The sequence below is a fragment of the Scyliorhinus canicula genome, chromosome 14 (genome assembly GCF_902713615.1).
Source record: "Scyliorhinus canicula chromosome 14, sScyCan1.1, whole genome shotgun sequence".
Lineage (NCBI taxonomy): Eukaryota > Metazoa > Chordata > Chondrichthyes > Carcharhiniformes > Scyliorhinidae > Scyliorhinus > Scyliorhinus canicula.
Window position 1 is genome coordinate 160,572,674 of NC_052159.1, and position 20,135 is coordinate 160,592,808.

The 20,135-nt window shown below is 48.3% G+C and overlaps 1 protein-coding gene across 10 annotated transcripts in view; it reads left to right on the plus strand.

Annotated features, from left to right (window-relative positions):
- The first annotated feature begins 993 nt into the window (after positions 1-993).
- The window catches only part of atp11a (ATPase phospholipid transporting 11A), a 242,039-nt gene continuing 222,897 nt past the window's right edge, over positions 994-20,135 (plus strand). For all 10 annotated transcript variants that reach the window (XR_005463256.1, XM_038818831.1, XM_038818829.1 and 7 more), the window contains exons 1-2: positions 994-1,075; positions 17,186-17,308. Coding sequence is in view for 9 of the 10 variants with exons in the window: in XM_038818831.1 (XP_038674759.1) it covers positions 1,040-1,075; positions 17,186-17,308 (159 nt within the window). In the remaining variant the exon portion in view is untranslated. The remainder of the gene's footprint in view (positions 1,076-17,185; positions 17,309-20,135) is intronic.

Below are 20,135 nucleotides of genomic sequence, written 5' to 3' on the forward strand. Positions count from 1 at the left end.
AGGAGGAACAATGATGAGGCTATCAGGGCTCACTAAACTGTAAATCAGACAGTACTTTGTGACCATTGTATTTGCAGAGTTCCATGTAGATGTCAGGAAACTGTTGAGTTGCTCTGTTACTCAGGAAACTGAATTTACACTGACATCCCACTGATAATCCCACTGATATCCCATTAATAATCCTACTGATATCCCATTGATAATCCTACTGATATCGCATTGATAATCCCACTGGTAATCCCACTGGTAATCCCACTGATATACTACTGACATTGCACTGATAACCCACTGATTATCCCATAAAATACTACTGATAATCCCACTGATATTCCACTAATAATCCCACTGATACCCCATTGATAATCCCACTGATAATCCCATTGATAACCCTACTTATATCCGACTGATATCCCATTAATAATCCCACTGATATTCCATTGATAATCCTATTTATATCCCACTGATATCCGACCAATAATCCAATTGATAATCCCACTGATATCCCATTGATAATCCCACTGATATCCCATTGATAATCCCACTGATATCCCATTGATAATCCCAACTGAGAAACATGTGGAAGAGAGAGATTTGCAGATTTTAATTATTATGTAAATTAATTTTATTTTGGTAACAGCAGTTGATTTGACTTCCAATAGCGATGTTGCCACTGGACGGTTTGGCTGAGGGTTTGCTGCCCCCATTCACGCTGCGCTGTTCAATCTGTAACTGGCAGCAAATTGCTGTGCAAACCACCCCCTATAATTAAAGAGGAAAATGGGGAAAGGAAATAAACGCAAATGGGAGACTCTGGCCAGGGGGAGTGGCGGGCCAGCAGGGCGGCGATGGGCGGAGCGGTCGCGGGCGGGGGGTGGTGCGCGCGGCGAGGGGGCGGACCCGGGAGAGGCCCCTCCCCCGGGAGAGGCCCCGCCCCCGGGAGAGGCCCCGCCCCCGGGAGAAGCCCCGCCCCCGGGAGAGGCCCCGCCCCCGGGAGAAGCCCCGCCCCCCGCGCGGAACCGCCACTTTCTCGGAAGTCGCGATGGATCCGCGGGGCTGGAGTTCCATCCGCAGCTGGGTGAGTGCCCGCGGCCCGGGGTCCGGCCGGGAGAGGGGGGCCGGGCCGGGCCGGGAGAGGGGGGGGGAGGTCCGGCCGGGAGAGGAGGGGGGAGGTCCGGCCGGGAGAGGAGGGGGGAGGTCCGGCCGGGAGAGGAGGGGGGAGGTCCGGCCGGGAGAGGAGGGGGGAGGTCCGGCCGGGAGAGGAGGAGGGGGGGGGGGGTACGGGGGAGGGGCTGATTCGTTTCTGGGGAATTGTTTCCGCCTCAACTTCTTTATTCGGCCACAACCCCCCCCCCTCCCCCTCAACAACGAACCCCCCTCCCCCTCAACAACGACCCCCCCTCCCCCTCAACAACGACCCCCCTCCCCCCAACAACGACCCCCCCTCCCCCTCAACAAACGACCCCCCTCCCCCTCAACAACGACCCCCCCTCCCCCTCAACAACGACCCCCCCTCCCCCTCAACAACGACCCCCCCTCCCCCTCAACAACGACCCCCCCTCCCCCTCAACAATGAACCCCCCTCCCCCTCCACGAACCCCCCTCCCCCTCCACGAACCCCCCTCCCCCTCAACACGACCCCCCTCCCCCTCACACGAACCCCCCTCCCCTCCCACGAACCCCCCTCCCCCTCACAACGAACCCCCTCCCCCTCCACGAACCCCCTCCACGAACCCCCCTCCCCTCCACGAACCCCCTCCCCCTCCACGAACCCCCCTCCCCCTCCACGAACCCCCCTCCCCCTCCACGAACCCCCCCTCCCCCTCCACGAACCCCCCTCCCCCTCCACGAACCCCCCTCCCCCTCAAGCACAATCGCTTCACAGCTCCAGGGTCCCAGGTTCGATTCCGGCTTGGGTCACTGTCTGTGCGGACTCTGCGCATCCTCCCCATGTGTGCGTGGGTTTCCTCCCCATGTGTGCGTGGGTTTCCTCCCACAGTCCAAAGATGTGCAGGTTAGGTGGATTGGCCACGACAAATTGCCCTTAGTGTCCAAAATTGCCTTAGTGTTGGGTGGGGTTACTGGATTATAGGGATAGAGTGGAGGTGTTGACCTTGGGTTGGGTGCTCATTCCAAGAGCTGGTGCAGACTCGATGGGCTGAATGGCCTCCTCCTGCACTGTAAATTCTATGTAAATCTATGTAAAGCAGACCAAGGCCAGCAGTGCTGGTTCAATTCCCTTCCCAGCCTCCTTGGACAGGTGCCGGAATGTGGCGACTAGGGGCTTTTCAGAGTAACTTCATTTGAACCCTACTTGTGACAATAGATGATTTTCATTTCATTTCACTTCTGTGTGTGATAATGAGGAACAACACTGTGCAGCTGGAGATTAAAAGTACTTTTATTTTACACAGTTGGATTTACTATAACTGACTGCTACCAGGAACTGTGTTTCCAGTCTGCTGCTGATGTAATAATTTATAAATTGCTGGGGAAGGATTAAACGAGATTAAATGAGGCGCCCACATGATCTTGCTGCTAGTTTGTGTTTTAAGACTCGCTAGTTCAGTGGTCTGCTTAACCACTGACTATTTTTCTTTACTTACTGGTAATTAATTAAACAAACTCTGAATTGAACAGGTTGCAATCTTGTTCTTTTTGCTCCAGATTTCGCTCATGGTGAAAATTTACCTGACATTTCCATCACTATGAAGTTAATGCTCTTAAGTCAAGCCGCTTTAATAACGGACCATTAGTCTGTTCATCCGTTTGTTGTTGCTAGCTTATTGCTAATTTTAACATTGATTTTACTGTGCATACCTTTTAAAGACTGTAGCAATACAGACAATGGCTATAAATAATGAAATGCCAGCGCTTCCATTAAGTACTGGCGGTGGTACAGCAAAGCCTCACTCAATTGGTCCCTGGGATGAAGGGGTTGTCCTGTGATGCGACGCTGAGTAAACTGGGATTATTTCCTGTTTTTAGAAGACTGAGAGATGATCTCATTGCAACCTTCAAAATTCTGATTTGATCAGTTGGAAGCTGACAGATTGTACCCGCTGGTCAGGGAATCTGAAACACGGGCGGCACAGTCTTGGGATAAGAGGCCGATTAATTTGGATGGAGTTGAGGAGAAATTACTTCACTTCGTATTGTGAATCTTTGGAATTCTCAGCCCCGGTGTTGTGGATGCTGCATCATTGAAAACATTTTAAAGCTGAAATAGTCAGATATTTTGCCACTTTAGGAATGAAGTGATATGGGGAGTGAGTGGAAAAATGAGGTTGAAGCCCAAATCAGCCGTGGTAATATTGAATGGTGAAGTAGGCTCGACGGAGCGAGAGGTCAACCCGGCTCCTATTTCTTGTGTTTTCAATTTTATTTAATTTGTTCATGTTTTTGCTGCAGCTGCTTTGAGCTGGTTCTGATAGGACAGCAACTTGAACATGACTTTAGCCTCCAATCTTAGGACAGTTTGGCAACTCCTTCCAGTGACAGGAACGAGACTAGGGATCATAGTCTTCTAAAAAAATATTTTTATTGAACATTTAAAAATTTATACACAAAAACCCCCTCCCAACAGCTGACAGTAACCAGCTCTTTAAAATACATAACAAACGGGTGCCACCTTGTGTAGAAACTCCCAATCGATCCCTTCAGCGTGTATTTAACTTTCTCCAAATACATAAATTCCAGGAGGTCCTCCAGCCCCACACAGGCACTGGGTGGTGAAGCTGATTTCCACTAGAGCAGAAGCCGCCTGCAAACAATCAGTGAGGCGAAGGCTAGAGCTCCTGCCCCGCTCCCGTCTGCAACCCCGGCAGCTCTGACTGACACCTGAATATGGCTTCTAAGGGACCTGGCTCCATCTCCCTGCCTAAGATCACCGACGTGGTGCTGAAGAAAGAGTCCCAAAAAATCGTCAGCTCAGGACATGCCCAGAGCACGTGCACGTGATTCGCTGGGGCCCATTCTGCACCACTCGCACTTATTTTCTACTCCCTCAAACACCCGAGTCATCCTTGCCCTCATTAAGTGTGCCCGATGCACCACCTTCAGTTATATGAGCCCGAGCCTCGCACACTACAACGTGGCATTCACCGTCTGTAAGGCCTCACACCCCCCCCCCCCAAACGTCACCCCCTAGCTCCTCCCTCATTTCACTAATTCCATCCAGCGATGCCCCATCCTCCGCCAGCAGCCTTCCATAGATATGAATATAGTTTAACCCTCCCACAACCCGGCCAGAGATGGTACCCTCTCCACCAACAACGCAGGCGGTGCAATGGGAAAACCCACCAAATTCCTAAAAAATTCCGGATGCTCCATGTCACCAACTGGATCGGGGGCTCTCACCCCCCCACATTCCTTTTCAGCCACTATCCTTCTGGGAGGAGGAACTCTTTTCCACCCTCCCCTCCCCTCCCACCCCCCCCCCCCCCCAAACCTCCCCAACACCCAATGAGCAGTCAAGCCTCTTTTTCTCCCCCCCCCCCCCCCCCCAACCAATAAACTAGCCCATCCTCCCTTCCCAGAAACCCCAACCACTCTTGCCAGTTCCTCCTATTCGCACCTAGGCTCACTGAAACCTGTCTGAACAGGTTCAGCAGGTCGCAGCCCCTCCCCATCACACCGCTGCTGTTCACTGGCAAAGCTTGCTAGTGTGGGTGCCTCTCCCCCAGAGTGTCCCCCCCCCCACTCAAACAAAGGGATTGAAACCTCCCCACCCCACCCATCAACCCTGCCACTCCACCCATCAACCCTGCCACTCCACCCATCAACCCTGCCACTCCACCCATCAACCCTGCCACTCCACCCATCAAACCCTGCCACTCCACCCATCAACCCTGCCACTCCACCCATCAACCCTGCCACTCCACCCATCAACCCTGCCACCCCACCCATCAACCCTGCCACTCCACCCATCAACCCTGCCACTCCACCCATCAACCCTGCCACTCCACCCATCAACCCTGCCACTCCACCCATCAACCCTGCCACTCCACCCATCAACCCTGCCACTCCACCCATCAACCCTGCCACTCCACCCATCAACCTGCCACTCCACCCTCAACCCTGCCACTCCACCCATCAACCCTGCCACTCCACCCATCACCCTGCCACTCCACCCATCAACCCTGCCACTCCACCCATCAACCCTGCCACTCCACCCATCAACCCTGCCACTCCACCCATCAACCCTGCCACTCCACCCATCAACCCTGCCACTCCACCCATCAACCCTGCCACTCCACCCATCAACCCTGCCACTCCACCCATCAACCCTGCCACTCCACCCATCAACCCTGCCACTCCACCCATCAACCCTGCCACTCCACCCATCAACCCTGCCACTCCACCCATCAACCCTGCCACCCCAAAGAAAAACCCAACCCATCCCCCCCACCAAAGGACTGACTACTGAGCTCTTGCAAAAAAGTAAGGGCATTAGAACAGCTAGGCAAACAAAACATACAAATTTAGCAAAACATTAGTCCCCAGCCAGCCCCAGCCCACCATCAACACCAATGTCTATTGTCCGTCATGATCAGCCAAGTCCCAGTCCTTCTGCTTGAACGAACACCTCCGCCTCCTCTGTTGTCTCAAAATAAGGGTCTCTGCCATTGCATGTGACCCTCAACTTCGCTGGGTCGACCATTCTTATACAGTGCTGCCTTTGCTTTATTGAAGGTAGCTCCCCTTCTGCCAAATCCACGGATCCTGGTAAATTTGAATCACAATGCCTTCTCACTTTGTCTCCTGCATCTGCTTGGCCCACCTCAACTCCTCCTTCGCCTGGTAGCTGTGAAAGTGCACAATCACTCGCAGCTTTGGCTGGAGCGATCGATGGGCAGAAACTAACTTCATGGAGGGAGGGGGGGGGGGGACTTTTTTTCCTCTTTTTTTTCCCCCATCAGCTTCCTCAGCATCTCCGCTATGAATTCCGTTGGCCTTGGACCCTCCATACTCTCTGACTGCCCTACAATCCGGAAGTTCTGCCTCCACATTGGTTCTCTCTGGCCCCTATTCCGATCTTCCACTGTGGCCATTTTGTCTGCATGCGAGGTGAGCTGGTCACTGTGCCTCGACAGTGCTTCCTCTAGCCTCTCAATGCCTCTCCCTGATCCAGTCAATGTATCCACCAGGCGGCCCATCCCGGCCCACTCACCACTGCCATCTTCCCTGCCCACGCACCCTTCACTGTGCTCAAACCACCTAGCGGACGAGTGCTCGAATCCCCACCTCCCCGCCCTCCCCGATTTTTCCGCAGATTCTTGGCAATCCTTCATCAACCACTATCAGGGGGGACAACCTTTCATGCAGTTTTCCACCCAAAAATGGATGAAAAGGGCCTAAGGACTCTGGCAGGAGCAAGCCAACATGCGACTTCTCTTACATGCTGCCACCGGAAGTCAACATTAGAGATCATAGTTGCTCAACTTTTGTTGAGGTTCAAAACTGTGACAACAGTATGAAGTTGAGTGTCTTGCTTCCTTGATTAGGTTGAGTGTTCTGATAACGTACTTACTGGTGGTTACATTTCGTGTCCTGTGTGATTGATCTGTTTTTATGTTTGGGCGCAGTTTTCAATAGGCAAGTTCAGATTCATCATTGAAGGCTGACATCACAGAGGGCAGCAGTTGAAGCGTTCTCAGACTGCGGAATTAGATTGTGGTACTAGTTGGAGCCTGGTGGAGACAGGACTGCAATCTGGTTCACTAATGTCCTTTAGGGAAGGAAATCTGCCATCCTTGCGTGGTCTGGACTAGCTGTGACTCCAGATCCATAACAATGTGGTTGACTCTTAAATCCACAGATCTTTGAAAGTGGCAACACAAGTGGACAAGGTAGTCAAAAACGTACGTGGAATGCTTGCCTTCATTGGACGGGGTATCAAATCTAAAAACTGGCAAGTCATGCTACAGTTGTGTAGAAGCTTATACAAGGAGGGGATCTTATTGAAACTTACAGGATACTGCGTGGCCTGTATAGAGTGGACGTGGAGAGAATGTTTTCACTTGTAGGAAAAACTAGAACCAGAGGACACAGCCACAGACGAAAGAGACAATCCTATAAAACAGATGCGGAGGAATTTCTTCAGCCAGAGGGTGGTGAATCTGTGGAACTCTTTGCCGCATAAGGCTGTGGAGGCCTTTAAAACAGAGATAGGTTTTTGATCAATAATGGGATCAGGGATTATGGGGAGAAGGCAGGAGAATGAGTATGAGAAAGACATCAGCCATGATTGAATGGAGGAGCAGACTCGATGGGCCGAGTGTCCTAATTCTGCTTCTATGTCTTATGGTCTTCGTAAGGCCGCACTTGGAATATTGCGCACAATTCCGGTTGCCACATTGCCAGAAGGATGTGGAGGCTTTGGAGAGGGTGTAGAGGAGGTTTACCAGGATTTTGCCTGGTGTAGAGTGTGTTAGCTATGCGGAGAGGCTGAATAGACTTGGACTGGGCAGGCGCTCTTTCCCAGGGAGGAGGGGTTAGTCGCTAAGGGGCATAGGTTTAAGGTCCACGGTGCAAAATCTGGAGGCGATATGCGGGGCAGGTTTTTTTTTTACCCAGAGGGTGGTGAGTGCCTGGAATGTGCTGCCAGGGGAGATTGTGGAAAAAGATACATTAGGCATCTCGACAAATACATGGATAGGATGGGTAGAGAGAGATATGGCACAAGGAAGTGCTGAGCGTTTTGGCCAAGGTTGGTATCATGATCAGTACAGGCTTGGAAGGCCGAACGGCCTGTTCCTGTGCTGATTGTGCTTTGTTCTTTGGTGGCGGCACAGTGGTATACAGCCAGGAGGGAGTTGCCCTGGAAGTTTTCAACATCGGTTCTGGACCCCTGAATCCTCATGGCTTCAGGTTAAACATGCGCAAGGAAACCTCCTGCTGATTACCACGTACGGCCCACCATCAGCTGATTAATCAGTTCGCCTCCATATTGAACCCCACTTGGAAGAAGCCCTGAGGGTGGCAAGGCTGCAGAATATGGTGTGGATGGGGGCCTTCAGTGCCCATCACCAAGAGTGGCTCGGTAGTACCACCACAGACCGAGCTGGCTGGGTCCGAAAGGACATAGCTGCTAGACTGGGAGCGGCAGGTCATGAGGGAACCAACAAGAGGGAAAACATACTTGACCTCATCCTCACCAATTTGCCTGCTGCAGATGCATCTGTCGATGACAGGATCGGTGGAAGTGACCACCGCACAGTCCTTGTGGAGACAAAGTACCGTCTTCACATTGACGATAGCCTCCCATCATGTTGTGAAGCACTACCACCACGCTAAATGAGACCGACTTCGAACAGATCGAGCAACACAAGACTGGGCATCCATGAGGTGCAGTGAGCCATCAGCATCAACAGAATTGTATTCAACCTCATGGCCCGACATATCCCCCACTCTACCATCACCATCAAGATGCAGGAGAGCATTCCAGGAACAACATCAGACATACCGAAAAAATGAGGTGTCAACCTGGTGAAGCTACAACACAGGACTACTATGCGTGTGCGAAACAGCATAAGCAGCAAGTGATAGACAGAGCAAAGCGACTCCACAACAAATGCATCAGATCCAAGCTCTCCAGTCCTGCCACCTCCAGCCGTGAATGGTGGTGAACAATTCAACAACTCACTGGAGGAGGAGGCTCCACAAATATCCCCATCCTCAATAATGAGGAGTTCAGCACATCTGTGCAAAAGTCCAGGCTGAGGCATTCGCAACAATCTTCAGCCAGAAGTGCCGAGTCTCTTCTCGGTCTCCTCCATCTCGGTCTCCTCCAGAGGTCTCCAGCGTCACAGATGTCAGTCTTCAGCCAATACGCTTCACTCCACGTGATATCAAGAAACGGCTGAAGGCACTGGATACTGGAAAAGCTATGGGCCCTGGCTACATTCCGGCAATAGTACTGAAGATTTGTGCTCCAGAACTTGCCGCACCTCGAGCCAAGCTGTTACAGTACAGCTACAACACTGGCATCTACCCTGCAATGTGAAAAATTAACCAAGTGTGTCCTGTACACAAGAAACAGGACAAATCCAACCCAGCCAATTACCGCCCTACCCCCCCAATCAGTCTACTCTCCATCAGCAAAGCGATGGAAGGAGTCATCAACATGCTATCAAGCCTAATTAGCAAGAATGTGCTCATGGATGCTCAGTTTGAGTTCCACCAGGGTTACTCATCTCCTGACCTCATTACAGCCTTGGTTCAAACATGGACAAAAGAGCTGAATGCCAGAGGTGAGGTGACAATGACTGCCCTTGACCAGGGCAGCATTTTACCGAGTGTGGCATCAAGGAGACCTAGCTGAACTGGAGTCAATGGGAATCAGGGGAAAACACTCTGCTGGTTGGAGTCATACCTGGCACAAAGAAAGATGGTTGTGGTGATTGGAGGCCAATCATCTCAGTTCCAGGTCATCACTAACCACCGCCCCTTGACATTCAATGGCATTACCATCGCTGAATACACCACAATCGACATCCTGGGGGGTTACCACTGATCAGAAACTGAACTGGACTAGCTATATTGATACTGTGGCTACCAGGGCAGGTTAAAGGCTAGGAATCCTACGATGAGTAATTCACCTACTGATCCCCCCCCCCCCCCCCCCAAAATGCCTATCAGCCATCTGCAAGGCACAAGTCAGGAGTGTAATGGAATACTCTCCACTTGCCTGGATGAGCTCAGCTTCAACAGCACTCAAGAAGCTCGACAACATCCAGGACAAAACAACCCACTTGATTTCACCTCCTCCCACAAACATTTAAGCCCTCCACCACCGACAAACAATGGCAGCCGTGTGTACCATTCAGAAGATGTACTGCAGTAACTCACCAGGGTTCCTTAGACAGCACCTTCCAAACCCATGACCACTATCATCTAGAAGGACAAGAGCAGCAGATATCTGGGAACCCCACCACCTGGAGGTTCCTCTCCAAGTCACTCACCTCCCTGACTTGGAATTATATCACTTCCTTCATTCGCTGGGGCAACATCCTGGAACTCCCTCCCTAACAGTGCAGTGGATGTATCTACACCTCAAGAAGGCAACTCGCCACCACCTTCTGAAGGGCAACTAGGGATGGGCAATAAATGCTGGCCTAACCAGTGATGCCTATATCCCGTAAATGAATTTAAAAAAAAAGTTAAACTGTCAATGTTGCTGCTCCACAGGAGTGATAACACTGACCAGTAGGTTATTTTTAATGTTGAAACAAATTTTAACTTAATCACAGAATTAACTACATTAGCAACAAATAGCTTAACAGTTACAATTCTTAGTAAAAAGAAGAAACCTTGACTTACTTCCTAAACCTGCCACCAAGCAAAACCAATATATATGAAATATAACAACCAGGGTTTTGCTTGTTTTTCTCTGTTTAGAATATATGGCGAGAGAACTTTTTGGGATCAAACTGAAATACCTCTGTTCAGATTAGAATTCTAGGACCTACTCACTTTTCAAACAGACTTGGCTCCTTCCATTAACTGCATCATCTGTATCCAAAGCATAAGTCATTATTTTGTCACTTCTTACAAGATGTCACTTGATCTGTGTAGCCAGGACCAAACACAATACCCGTCATAAATTATCTACACCCCAGAGGTCCTCCTATCAGTAAACAAGTAAATGGTTCTCAAGATTTATTAGCGGATCACTTCACTTAAAAATCGATGATTACCTCACGTGTATAACATCTTAATCACCGTTCTAGCAGTCATACTGTCTGTGTGCATCTTAACCCAGGTTTTAATAACATTATTCGAAAAAATATAAAATATGATTTTCTTTCATTCATCAGAGGGCAAGTTGTCTTGTAATCATTCAAATTAAAAAAGTTCATAAACTGTATATCACACAAGGCAACAATACAGAAAAACAATCACGATTAACGATAATAATGACTACACATACAGACTATACTTAAATTAACCTCGTTCCACCGTTCCTAAATTCTGAGAATATACCTTTCCCAAAACAGCGTCCTATAGATTTTAACACTGAGCCAAATCCAGCAATAATTACCTCTCAAGCCCTTTTTAAAAACTTATTCTTCTGGTTTTGAGTAGAAACTCTGGGGTTTAAAACAGCAGTTTTCAGGACATAAGCTTGTTTTTGAGAGAGCTTTGTTTCAGGGAAGGTTCGCTTGAATAATTCCTGGATGAAAGGGTTTTCTTGTGAGGAACGTTTGAGCATAACCCATTGGAGTTTAGAAGAATTAAATGTGATCTCTTTGAAACCTGTACGATCCAGAGGGGATGAAAGCAAATTACTGCGGATGCTGAAACAAAAACAGAAAATACTTGACAATTGCAGCAACTTTGACAAACAGTCATCCAGACTGAAAGGTTAACTCCCTTCTCTCTCTGCACAGATGCTATCAGACCTGCTGCGATTGTCCAGTGTTTTCTGTTTATGATTCTCAGGGGACTTGACAAGGTGGATGCAGAGAGAATATTTTCCCTTCTGGGGTGTCCAGAACTAAGGGACATAGTTTAAAAATTAGGGATCTCCCATTTGGGATTAATGCAAAGAAAATGTTTCTCTTTGTATAAACAGTCTGTGGAATTATCTTCCCTAGAGAGCATTGGAGGCCGGAATATTGAATATATTCAAAGCTGAATTACATATTTGATCAACAAAAGAGTCTAAGGCTTTGGGGGGGGGGGGGCAGACCAGAAGTGAAGTTGAGGCCACAATCAGATCAGTCATGATCTTATTGAATGGTCGAGAAGGTTAGGTTCGAATGGCATAGTGCTCCTAATTCTTGTAAGACAAGTGAGTAATAACTATGGCACAGTGATAGAATTGATGTGATCTTGAGCCCATGGCAAGTGATCTTTGGTGTAATGCTTCTGAAATAATTAAATATTAATTGTGAATATTTAAAAAAATATATTTATTACAAACATGCATCAAAACAGGTTACAGCGAATAAACACTGAGAAACATACTTCCCAGCATTCAGCTAAACAGTCCTTACAGATTTTCCCCTTTTTCAACCCCCCCTCCCCCGTGACGAACAGCCCCTCAAACACGTTCACAAACATCCTCCACCTTTCCTCAAACCCCCCCCCCCCGAAGAGCCGCTTAACTCATACTTTATCTTTTCTAATCGCAGGAAGTCATACAGGTCACCCAACCAAACCACTATCCCCAGTGGCGATGCCGACCGCCACTCCAGTAAAATACGCTGCCCTGCAATCAGACAGGCGAAGGCCACAACATCGACCTTCCTCCACTCCATGAGCTCCGCTTCTCTGAAACTCCAAATATCGTCACCAAAGGGTCTGGGGCCACCTCCTCCTCCACTACCCTGGCTAAGACCACGAACACTCCCGCCCAGAATCTTCCAACTTTTTCACGACAAAACATGTGTGCGTGATTTGCTGGCTCTGCCCATACCTCTCACACTCATCTGCTACCCCCTGAAAGAACCCACTCATTCTCGCCCGAGTCATATGCACCCTCTGCACCACCTGCAGCACGGTAGCATAGTGGTTAGCACAAATGCTTCACAGCTCCAGGGTCCCAATTTCAATTCCCGGCTTGGGTCACTGTCTGTATGGCGTCTGCACGTTCTCCCCGTGTGTGCGTGGGTTTCCTCCGGGCGCTCCGGTTTCCTCCCACAGTCCAAAGACGTGCAGGTTAGGTGGATTGGCCGTACTAAATTGCCCTCGGGGTCCAAATTGCCCTTCGTGTTAGGTGGGGTTACTGGGTTATGGGGATAGGGTGGAAGTATGGGCTTGGGTAGGGCGCTCTTTCCAAGAGCTGGTGCAGACTTGATGGGCCAAATGGCCTCCTTCTGTACTGTAAATTCTATGTACTTAAACTGTATTAGGCTCATCCTCGCACAAGAGGAGGTCCCGTTTACCCTACGCAGTGCCTCACTCCATACTCCCCATTTGACCTCCCCTCCCAACTCGGCTTCCCATTTCTCTTTGATCTTGACATCCCGCTTGACTCCCTGCTCCCCCAGCCACTTATAAATATCCCTAACTCTTCCCTCCCCTTCCACATCCGGAAGCAGCAGTCGCTCCAGCAGGGTGTATCCGGCAACCAAGGGAACCCCCTCCAGACCTTTTGTGCAAAGTCCCTAACCTGCAGATACCTGAACTCACTCCCCCTCGGTAGCTCTACCCTCTCACTTAGCTCCTCCAGACTTGCAAACCCTTCCTCCAAATACAAAGCCCCACTTCCCTCCCCCTCCTGTCTCCACTATTCATCCCCTCCCGGCTCAAACCCATGATTCGCGCACTGCGGCGTTAAGACCCCCTTACAAGTTTCCTCCTCCATCCTAACCCCCTCTACCCCTTCTCCTTCCCACCACCGCCGCACCTTGTCCATATTTGCCGCCCAATAATAATGAAGAAAGTTCGGCCTGCTGAACACCCCCTGCTGCCTCTGCATCTGTAGCAGGGTCCTCCGCACCCGTGACACCTTCCTCGCCCATACAAGTCAGAAATCATCGTGTCCGCTTTCCGAAAAAAGGCCTTTGGTATAAAGATCGGGAGAGCTTGCAAGATAAACAAGAACTTCGGCAGAATATTCATTTTCACCCCTTGGACCCTCCCTGCCAAGTAAAGTGCAATGTATCCCACCTCTTCAGTTCCTCCCTGGCCTCCTCCACCGGCTTTAAGTTCCAGTTATGGAGCCCCGAATTGTAAATATTTCTGCTTATTTTTAGCTTGATCCATAAATTAATAAACATATCAATGATAATTTATGGAGCCTGCAATATCTGTCCTCTGCACGTATTCAGAGATGCCCTCCCTAGTTGATGAGTAGTGGTATTTATTACGCTGAGATAAGTGGAGAGGAGAGAAGTGCCACTTGCAGTGTGCAACAGATACCATTGATTGAGTCAGGGCTCCCCTCTCTCCAGTATTCATACGTCATGCCGTTGCCAATTACCAAAGATTGTAGTAAATGGGATGGCTCAGGATGAAACCTTGACAGAAAAAGCAGTTTGCTTTTTACTGCAGTTCCCGCCATAGATTAAGTGAGTTTTACATCACTCAGCAGCTGGGTCATATTCTACTCTAAATAATGGATGAAGCCTTTTTTTTAGTAATTTGGTTCCAATATGGCATGAAGAAGCATTATCCACTGCAGCATGCAGAATGCCTGGTACAAAGCTGAGACGTTGGTACTTTGGCTGCCTTTCGTGGGATCTTTGACCATCTTGAAATTGTGAACTCCATGTTTCATTGCCCTTCCCTAATTGCCCTTGAGATGGTAATGGCGAGTCATCTTGAACTTCTGCAGTCCATGAGGTGGACGTACACCCAGTACTGTTCGGAACGGAGTCCCAGGATTTTGACCCAGCGACAGTGAAGGACCGATGATATATTTCCGAGTCAGGATGGTGTGTGACTTGGAGAGGAACCTCCAGATGGTGGTGTTCCCAAGGGTCTGCCCTTGTCCTTGTTGAAGGTAGTAGTCTTGGGTTTGGAAGGTGCTGTCTAAGGTGCCTTTGAGAATGCCTACAGTGCATTTTGTAGATGTTATACACTGCTGCTACAGTTTGTCACAGGTGAAGTGGATGGGTGTCAATCAAGCGGGCTGCTTTGTTCTGGATGGTGTCGAGCTTCTTGTGTTGTTGGAGCTACACTCATCCAGGCAAGTGGAGAGCCTTCCATTACACTCCTGAATTGTGCGGAGTATAATGCTTTGAATGCTTTGTGGTCAGGAAACTGAGGAAAAAGGGGACTCTATTATGGTTCTGGGAAGGAGGGAAAGGGGTGCAGGAATTGGGTCGAACCTGGTTGAGTGCTCTGTCAACCATGAGGTTGGGCAGCGAAAACCTTGGTTAAGGATAAAGGCAGACTTGGCAGCTGTTCCGCCCCCTCCTCTGCAGCATATAATCCAACACATTTCTCCCTCTCTTCAGTTCTGAAGGGTGATACAGACTCAGAACTTAACTCTGTTTCTATGCCTATGGATATTGCCAGATCTGCGTTTTTCCAGCATTCTCTACTCCTGTTTCAGATTCCAGCATCCGCGGTATTTTGCTTTTACGCAGACATGTGTCACCAGGAATTGAAAAAGATGTGATTTGGTCCAACTTTTCAAGATATTATGGGGAATAATTGGATAGATTGAGCCTATTTGTATTGGTTCGGGATTCTGGGGCAAAGTGGTGAGGTCTAATAAATTAATAATAGAAACTACGGCACGGAGACAGGCCCTTCCGCCCAAACTGGTCCATGCCAACCAAAAGGCCCATCCAAGCTAACCCTATTTGCCAGCATTTGGCCCATATCCCTCTAAACCTTTCTGACCCATGTATCTGTCCAATTGCCTTTTAAATGTTGTCAATGTCCCTGCCTCACCCACTTCCTCCGGCAGCTCGTTCCACATGCGTACCACCCTCAGAATAAAAACTTTGCTCCTCAGGTTCCCATTAATTCTTTCCCCTCTTAACGTAAACCTATGACCTCTAGTTCTCGATTCCCCAACCCTGGGGAAAAGACTGAGTGCATTCAACCTCTCGATGCCTCTCATGATCTTATTCACCTCTATAAGATCACTCCTCAGTCTCCCACACTCCAAAGAAAACAGTCCTAGCCGAACCTATCTCTCCCTGTATCTCAGTCCCTTGAATCCTGGCAACATCCTTGTAAATCTTTTCTGCATTTCCAGTTTAATAACATCTTTACGACAGCAAGGTGACAAAAACTGAACACGCTACTCCAGGTGTGGCCTCACCAACGTCCTGTACAACTGCAACATAACTTCCTATCTTCTATTCTCAATGCCCTGATTGATGAAGGCCAGCATGCCAAAAGCAGTCTTCACTGCCCTATCTACTTGTGACTCCACCTTTGGAGAACCGTGTACCTGAACTCCAAGGTCCCTCTGTTCCATGATGCTCCCTAAGGTCCTACCATTCAACATTAATTGACTTGATTTGACTTTCCAAAATGCAACACACTTATCTATATTGAACTCCATTTGCCATTTCTCAGCCCTCTTCCCCAGCTGATCAAAATCCTGCTGCAATTTTTGATAACCCTCATGGTCTAGAATACCATCTATTTTAGTGTCATCTGCAAACTTATTGATCATACCTTGTACATTCTCATCCAAATTGTTGATATAGATGACAAACAGCAATGGGCCAGCACTGACCCCTGAGGTACGCGCTAGTCACAGGCCTCCAGTCCAACAACATCCTTCCACCATTGCCCTCTGCTTCCTACCATCAAGCTAATTGTATATCCATTATATTTTGTGTATATGTGAAAATGCCTTGAATAAAATATTTTAAAAAAGGATTGCATTTGCTGGAGTTCAGAAGAACGAGGGGGAGCTAAATAGAAATCTATCAAATTCTCAGGACTAGACAGGGGAGATGCAGGAAGGATGTTCCCGATGGTGGGTGTGTCTAGAACCAGGGGGCACAGTCTGAGGATATGGGGGAGACCATTTCAGACAGAGACGAGGAGTAATTTCTTCACCCAGAGAGTGGTGAGCCTGTGGAAGTCACAGGGCTGCACAGTGGTTAACACTGTTGCTTAACAGCGCTAAGGACCTGGTTTCGATTCCCGCCTTGGGTCACTGTCTGTGCGGAGTCTGCACGTTCTCCCTGTGTCTGTGTGGGTTTCTCCGGGTGCTCCGGTTTCTTTCCACAAGTCCCGAAAGATGTGCTTGTTGGGTGAATTGGACATTCTGAATTCTCCCTCTGTGTACCCCAACAGGCGCCGGAATGTGGCGACTAGGGGCTTTTCACGGTAACTTCATTTCAGTGTTAATGCAAGCCTACTTGTGACAGTAGTAAAGATTATTATTATTATCATTACCACAGGAAGTAGTTGAGGCCAAAACAGTGTATGTTTTCTAAAAGCAGTTAGAGATAGCACTTGGGGTGAAGGGGATCAAAGGATATGGGGGAAAGCGGGATCAGGCTATTGTTTAGCGTTGAAATTTATTCAGGCTATTGTCACATTTCAGAATTGAGGGCCATGTGATGAAAGGTTTAAATTATTGCAGTAACTAACTGTAAAACTCTCCCCAGTGAAAACGGTGTAACTTTGAAACACTCTCCAGTCAATACCTTGCAACTGTAACTTCAGAAAACTCCTCATTGATTTGTGCAGCTGTTGCTAAGCAGTTAGAGAATCATTTGTCTGTAGTTTTAGACAATAATTGTCCCTCTCTCTTTAGTGCGTTGGAGAAGAGAACTGGGTGGATAGTCGGACAGTTTATGTTGGACATCGTGAACCCCCTCCTGGTACAGATGCTTACATTCTGCAAAAATATCCTGATAACAGAATCATATCTTCAAAGGTAAAGTTTCTCTGTTTCCAGTCATTCACTGATTTAATACAGGCGCCCCCCATTCAAAGTATGTTCTCATAGCACATTTTCATTTGTGAGTTTGGTAAATTAAGGACATTCCCCAAGTAACTTCATTGCAGTGTTAATGTAAACCTACTTGTTACACTAATAAAAATTATTATTATTATCATACTGCCACCATTTCTGTTTTAGTGTGGTTACTGAGCATGATCAATTGTCTAAAACAGGCTGCCACCCTGCGCCTCAGCACTCGCACTCTCCCACCGAACGTCTCATAGCCTCACTCGCTCCCTCCCTCTCCTGAGTCCTCACTCATAGGAAGTGGGGGGGGGGGGGGGGGGGGGGGTCGGGGGGTCGGGTAGCAGAAGGGTTGGGGAGAGAAGCTGAGAATGGGGAAGTCGGCCATTTGAATGGACAGAAACTGGGAGAGGAGCAAAGCTGGAGGTGGGAAACGACGAGCAGCTGATAGAGTCCAAGAGTTGGTGCTGTAATTTAAACACCCGTTATGTTCAAGACAACCAGTAGATTTTTAATGTAAAAAAAAAATTACAGGTCAGGAGTACAACCCACTCTTACAAAATATTTTCTTTCTATGACTCTAAAGTTATTTTCGTTTAGCATGCTGCTTTTTAGGAACATGTTAGGAGTGCTAAATAAGAAAATACAGGCCGACCAGTGGGAACTGGGCTAAAAGATCAGCCTATGCCCCATAGCTGGTAGGTACAATGCCAACCCCTTAGAGGTCCTCTATCCTAAGACCATAAGGCATAGGAGTGGAAGTAAGGCCATTCGGCCCATCGCGTCCACTCCGCCATTCAATCATGGCTGATGGGCATTTCAACTCCACCTACCAGCATTCTCCCCGTAGCCCTTAATTCCTCGCGACATCAAGAATTTATCTATCTCTGCCTTGAAGCCATTTAGCGTCCCAGCCTCCACTGCACTCCGCGGCAATGAATTCCACAGGCCCACCACTCTCTGGCTGAAGAAATGTCTCCGCATTTCTGTTCTGAATTTACCCCCTCTAATTCTAAGGCTGTGCCCACGGGTCCTCGTCTCCTCGCCTAACGGAAACAGTTTCTTTGCGTCCACCCTTTCTAAGCCATGTATTATCTTGTAAGTTTCTATTAGATCTCCCCTTAACCTTCTAAACTCCAATGAATACAATCCCAGGATCCTCAGCCATTCATCATTCGCATAAAGCCATCAAGCTCCAGACATCTGGTTAATCTTTTGATGTAGATAACGGGGAGCCAATGGATGTGGTATGTCTTGATTTCCAGAAAGCCTTTGACAAGGTGCCACACAAAAGGTTGCTGCATAAGATAAAGATGCATGGCATTAAGGGTAAAGTAGTAGCATGGATAGAGGATTGGTTAATTAATAGAAAGCAAAGAGTGGGGATTAATGGGTGTTTCTCTGGTTGGCAATCAGTAGCTAGTGGTGTCCCTCAGGGATCCGTGTTGGGTCCACAATTGTTCACAATTTACATAGATGATTTGGAGTTGGGGACCAAGGGCAATGTGTCCAAGTTTGCAGATGACACTAAGATGAGTGGTAAAGCGAAAAGTGCAGAGGATGCTGGAAGTTTGCAGAGGGATTTGGATAGGTTAAGTGAATTGGCTAGGGTCTGGCAGATGGAATACAATGTTGACAAATGTGAGGTTATCCATTTTGGTAGGAATAACAGCAAACGGGATTATTATTTAAACGATAAAATATTAAAGCATGCCGCTGTTCAGAGAGACTTGGGTGTGCTAGTGCATGAGTCACAGAAGGTTGGTTTACAGGTGCAACAGGTGATTAAGAAGGCAAATGGAATTTTGTCCTTCATTGCTAGAGGGATGGAGTTTAAGACTAGGGAGGTTATGTTGCAATTGTATAGGGTGTTAGTGAGGCCACACCTGGAGTATTGTGTTCAGTTTTGGTCTCCTTACTTGAGAAAGGATGTACTGGCGCTGGAGGGTATGCGGAGGAGATTCACTAGGTTAATCCCAGAGCTGAAGGGGTTGGATTATGAGGAGAGGTTGAGTAGACTGGGACTGTACTCGTTGGAATTTAGAAGGATGAGGGGGGATCTTATAGAAACATTTAAAATTATGAAGGGAATAGATAGGATAGATGCGGGCAGGTTGTTTCCACTGGCGGGTGACAGCAGAACTAGGGGACATAGCCTCAAAATAAGGGGAAGTAGATTTAGGACTGAGTTTAGGAGGAACTTCTTCACCCAAAGGGTTGTGAATCTATGGAATTCCTTGCCCAGTGAAGCAGTTGATGCTCCTTCATTACATGTTTTTAAGGTAAAGATAGATAGTTTTTTGAAGAATAAAGGGATTAAGGGTTATGGTGTTCGGGCCGGAAAGTGGAGCTGAGTCCACAAAAGATCAGCCATGATCTCATTGAATGGCGGAGCAGGCTCGAGGGGCCAGATGGCCTACTCCTGCTCCTGGTTCTTATGTTCTTATGTGGGCAGTCAGGAAGTGAGAATGATGCAGCAAAGTTAGCGAGGGAGGAGATGAATGGGACAGGTGTTATTAGGAGGGTGATGTATGGAGGGGAGGAATTCCATCAGAGTCTGGCAGTGGTCTTTGGCACCCTGGTACCCGCTGGTATGTTGACATTGCTGTTATGTCAAGAAGACTGACTCTCCTTTGGGTAAATAGCAATTCAGTTTTCTTTTTCGTTAGTCATCCTCTTGTTTTAGCACTTTAAACCATACAATCTCGGGTGTTTTTTTTGACCAGTACAGACATGATGGGCTAAAGGGCTTTTTCTGTGGTGTACACCTCTGACTCTCTGATTTGAGCTGAAGCAA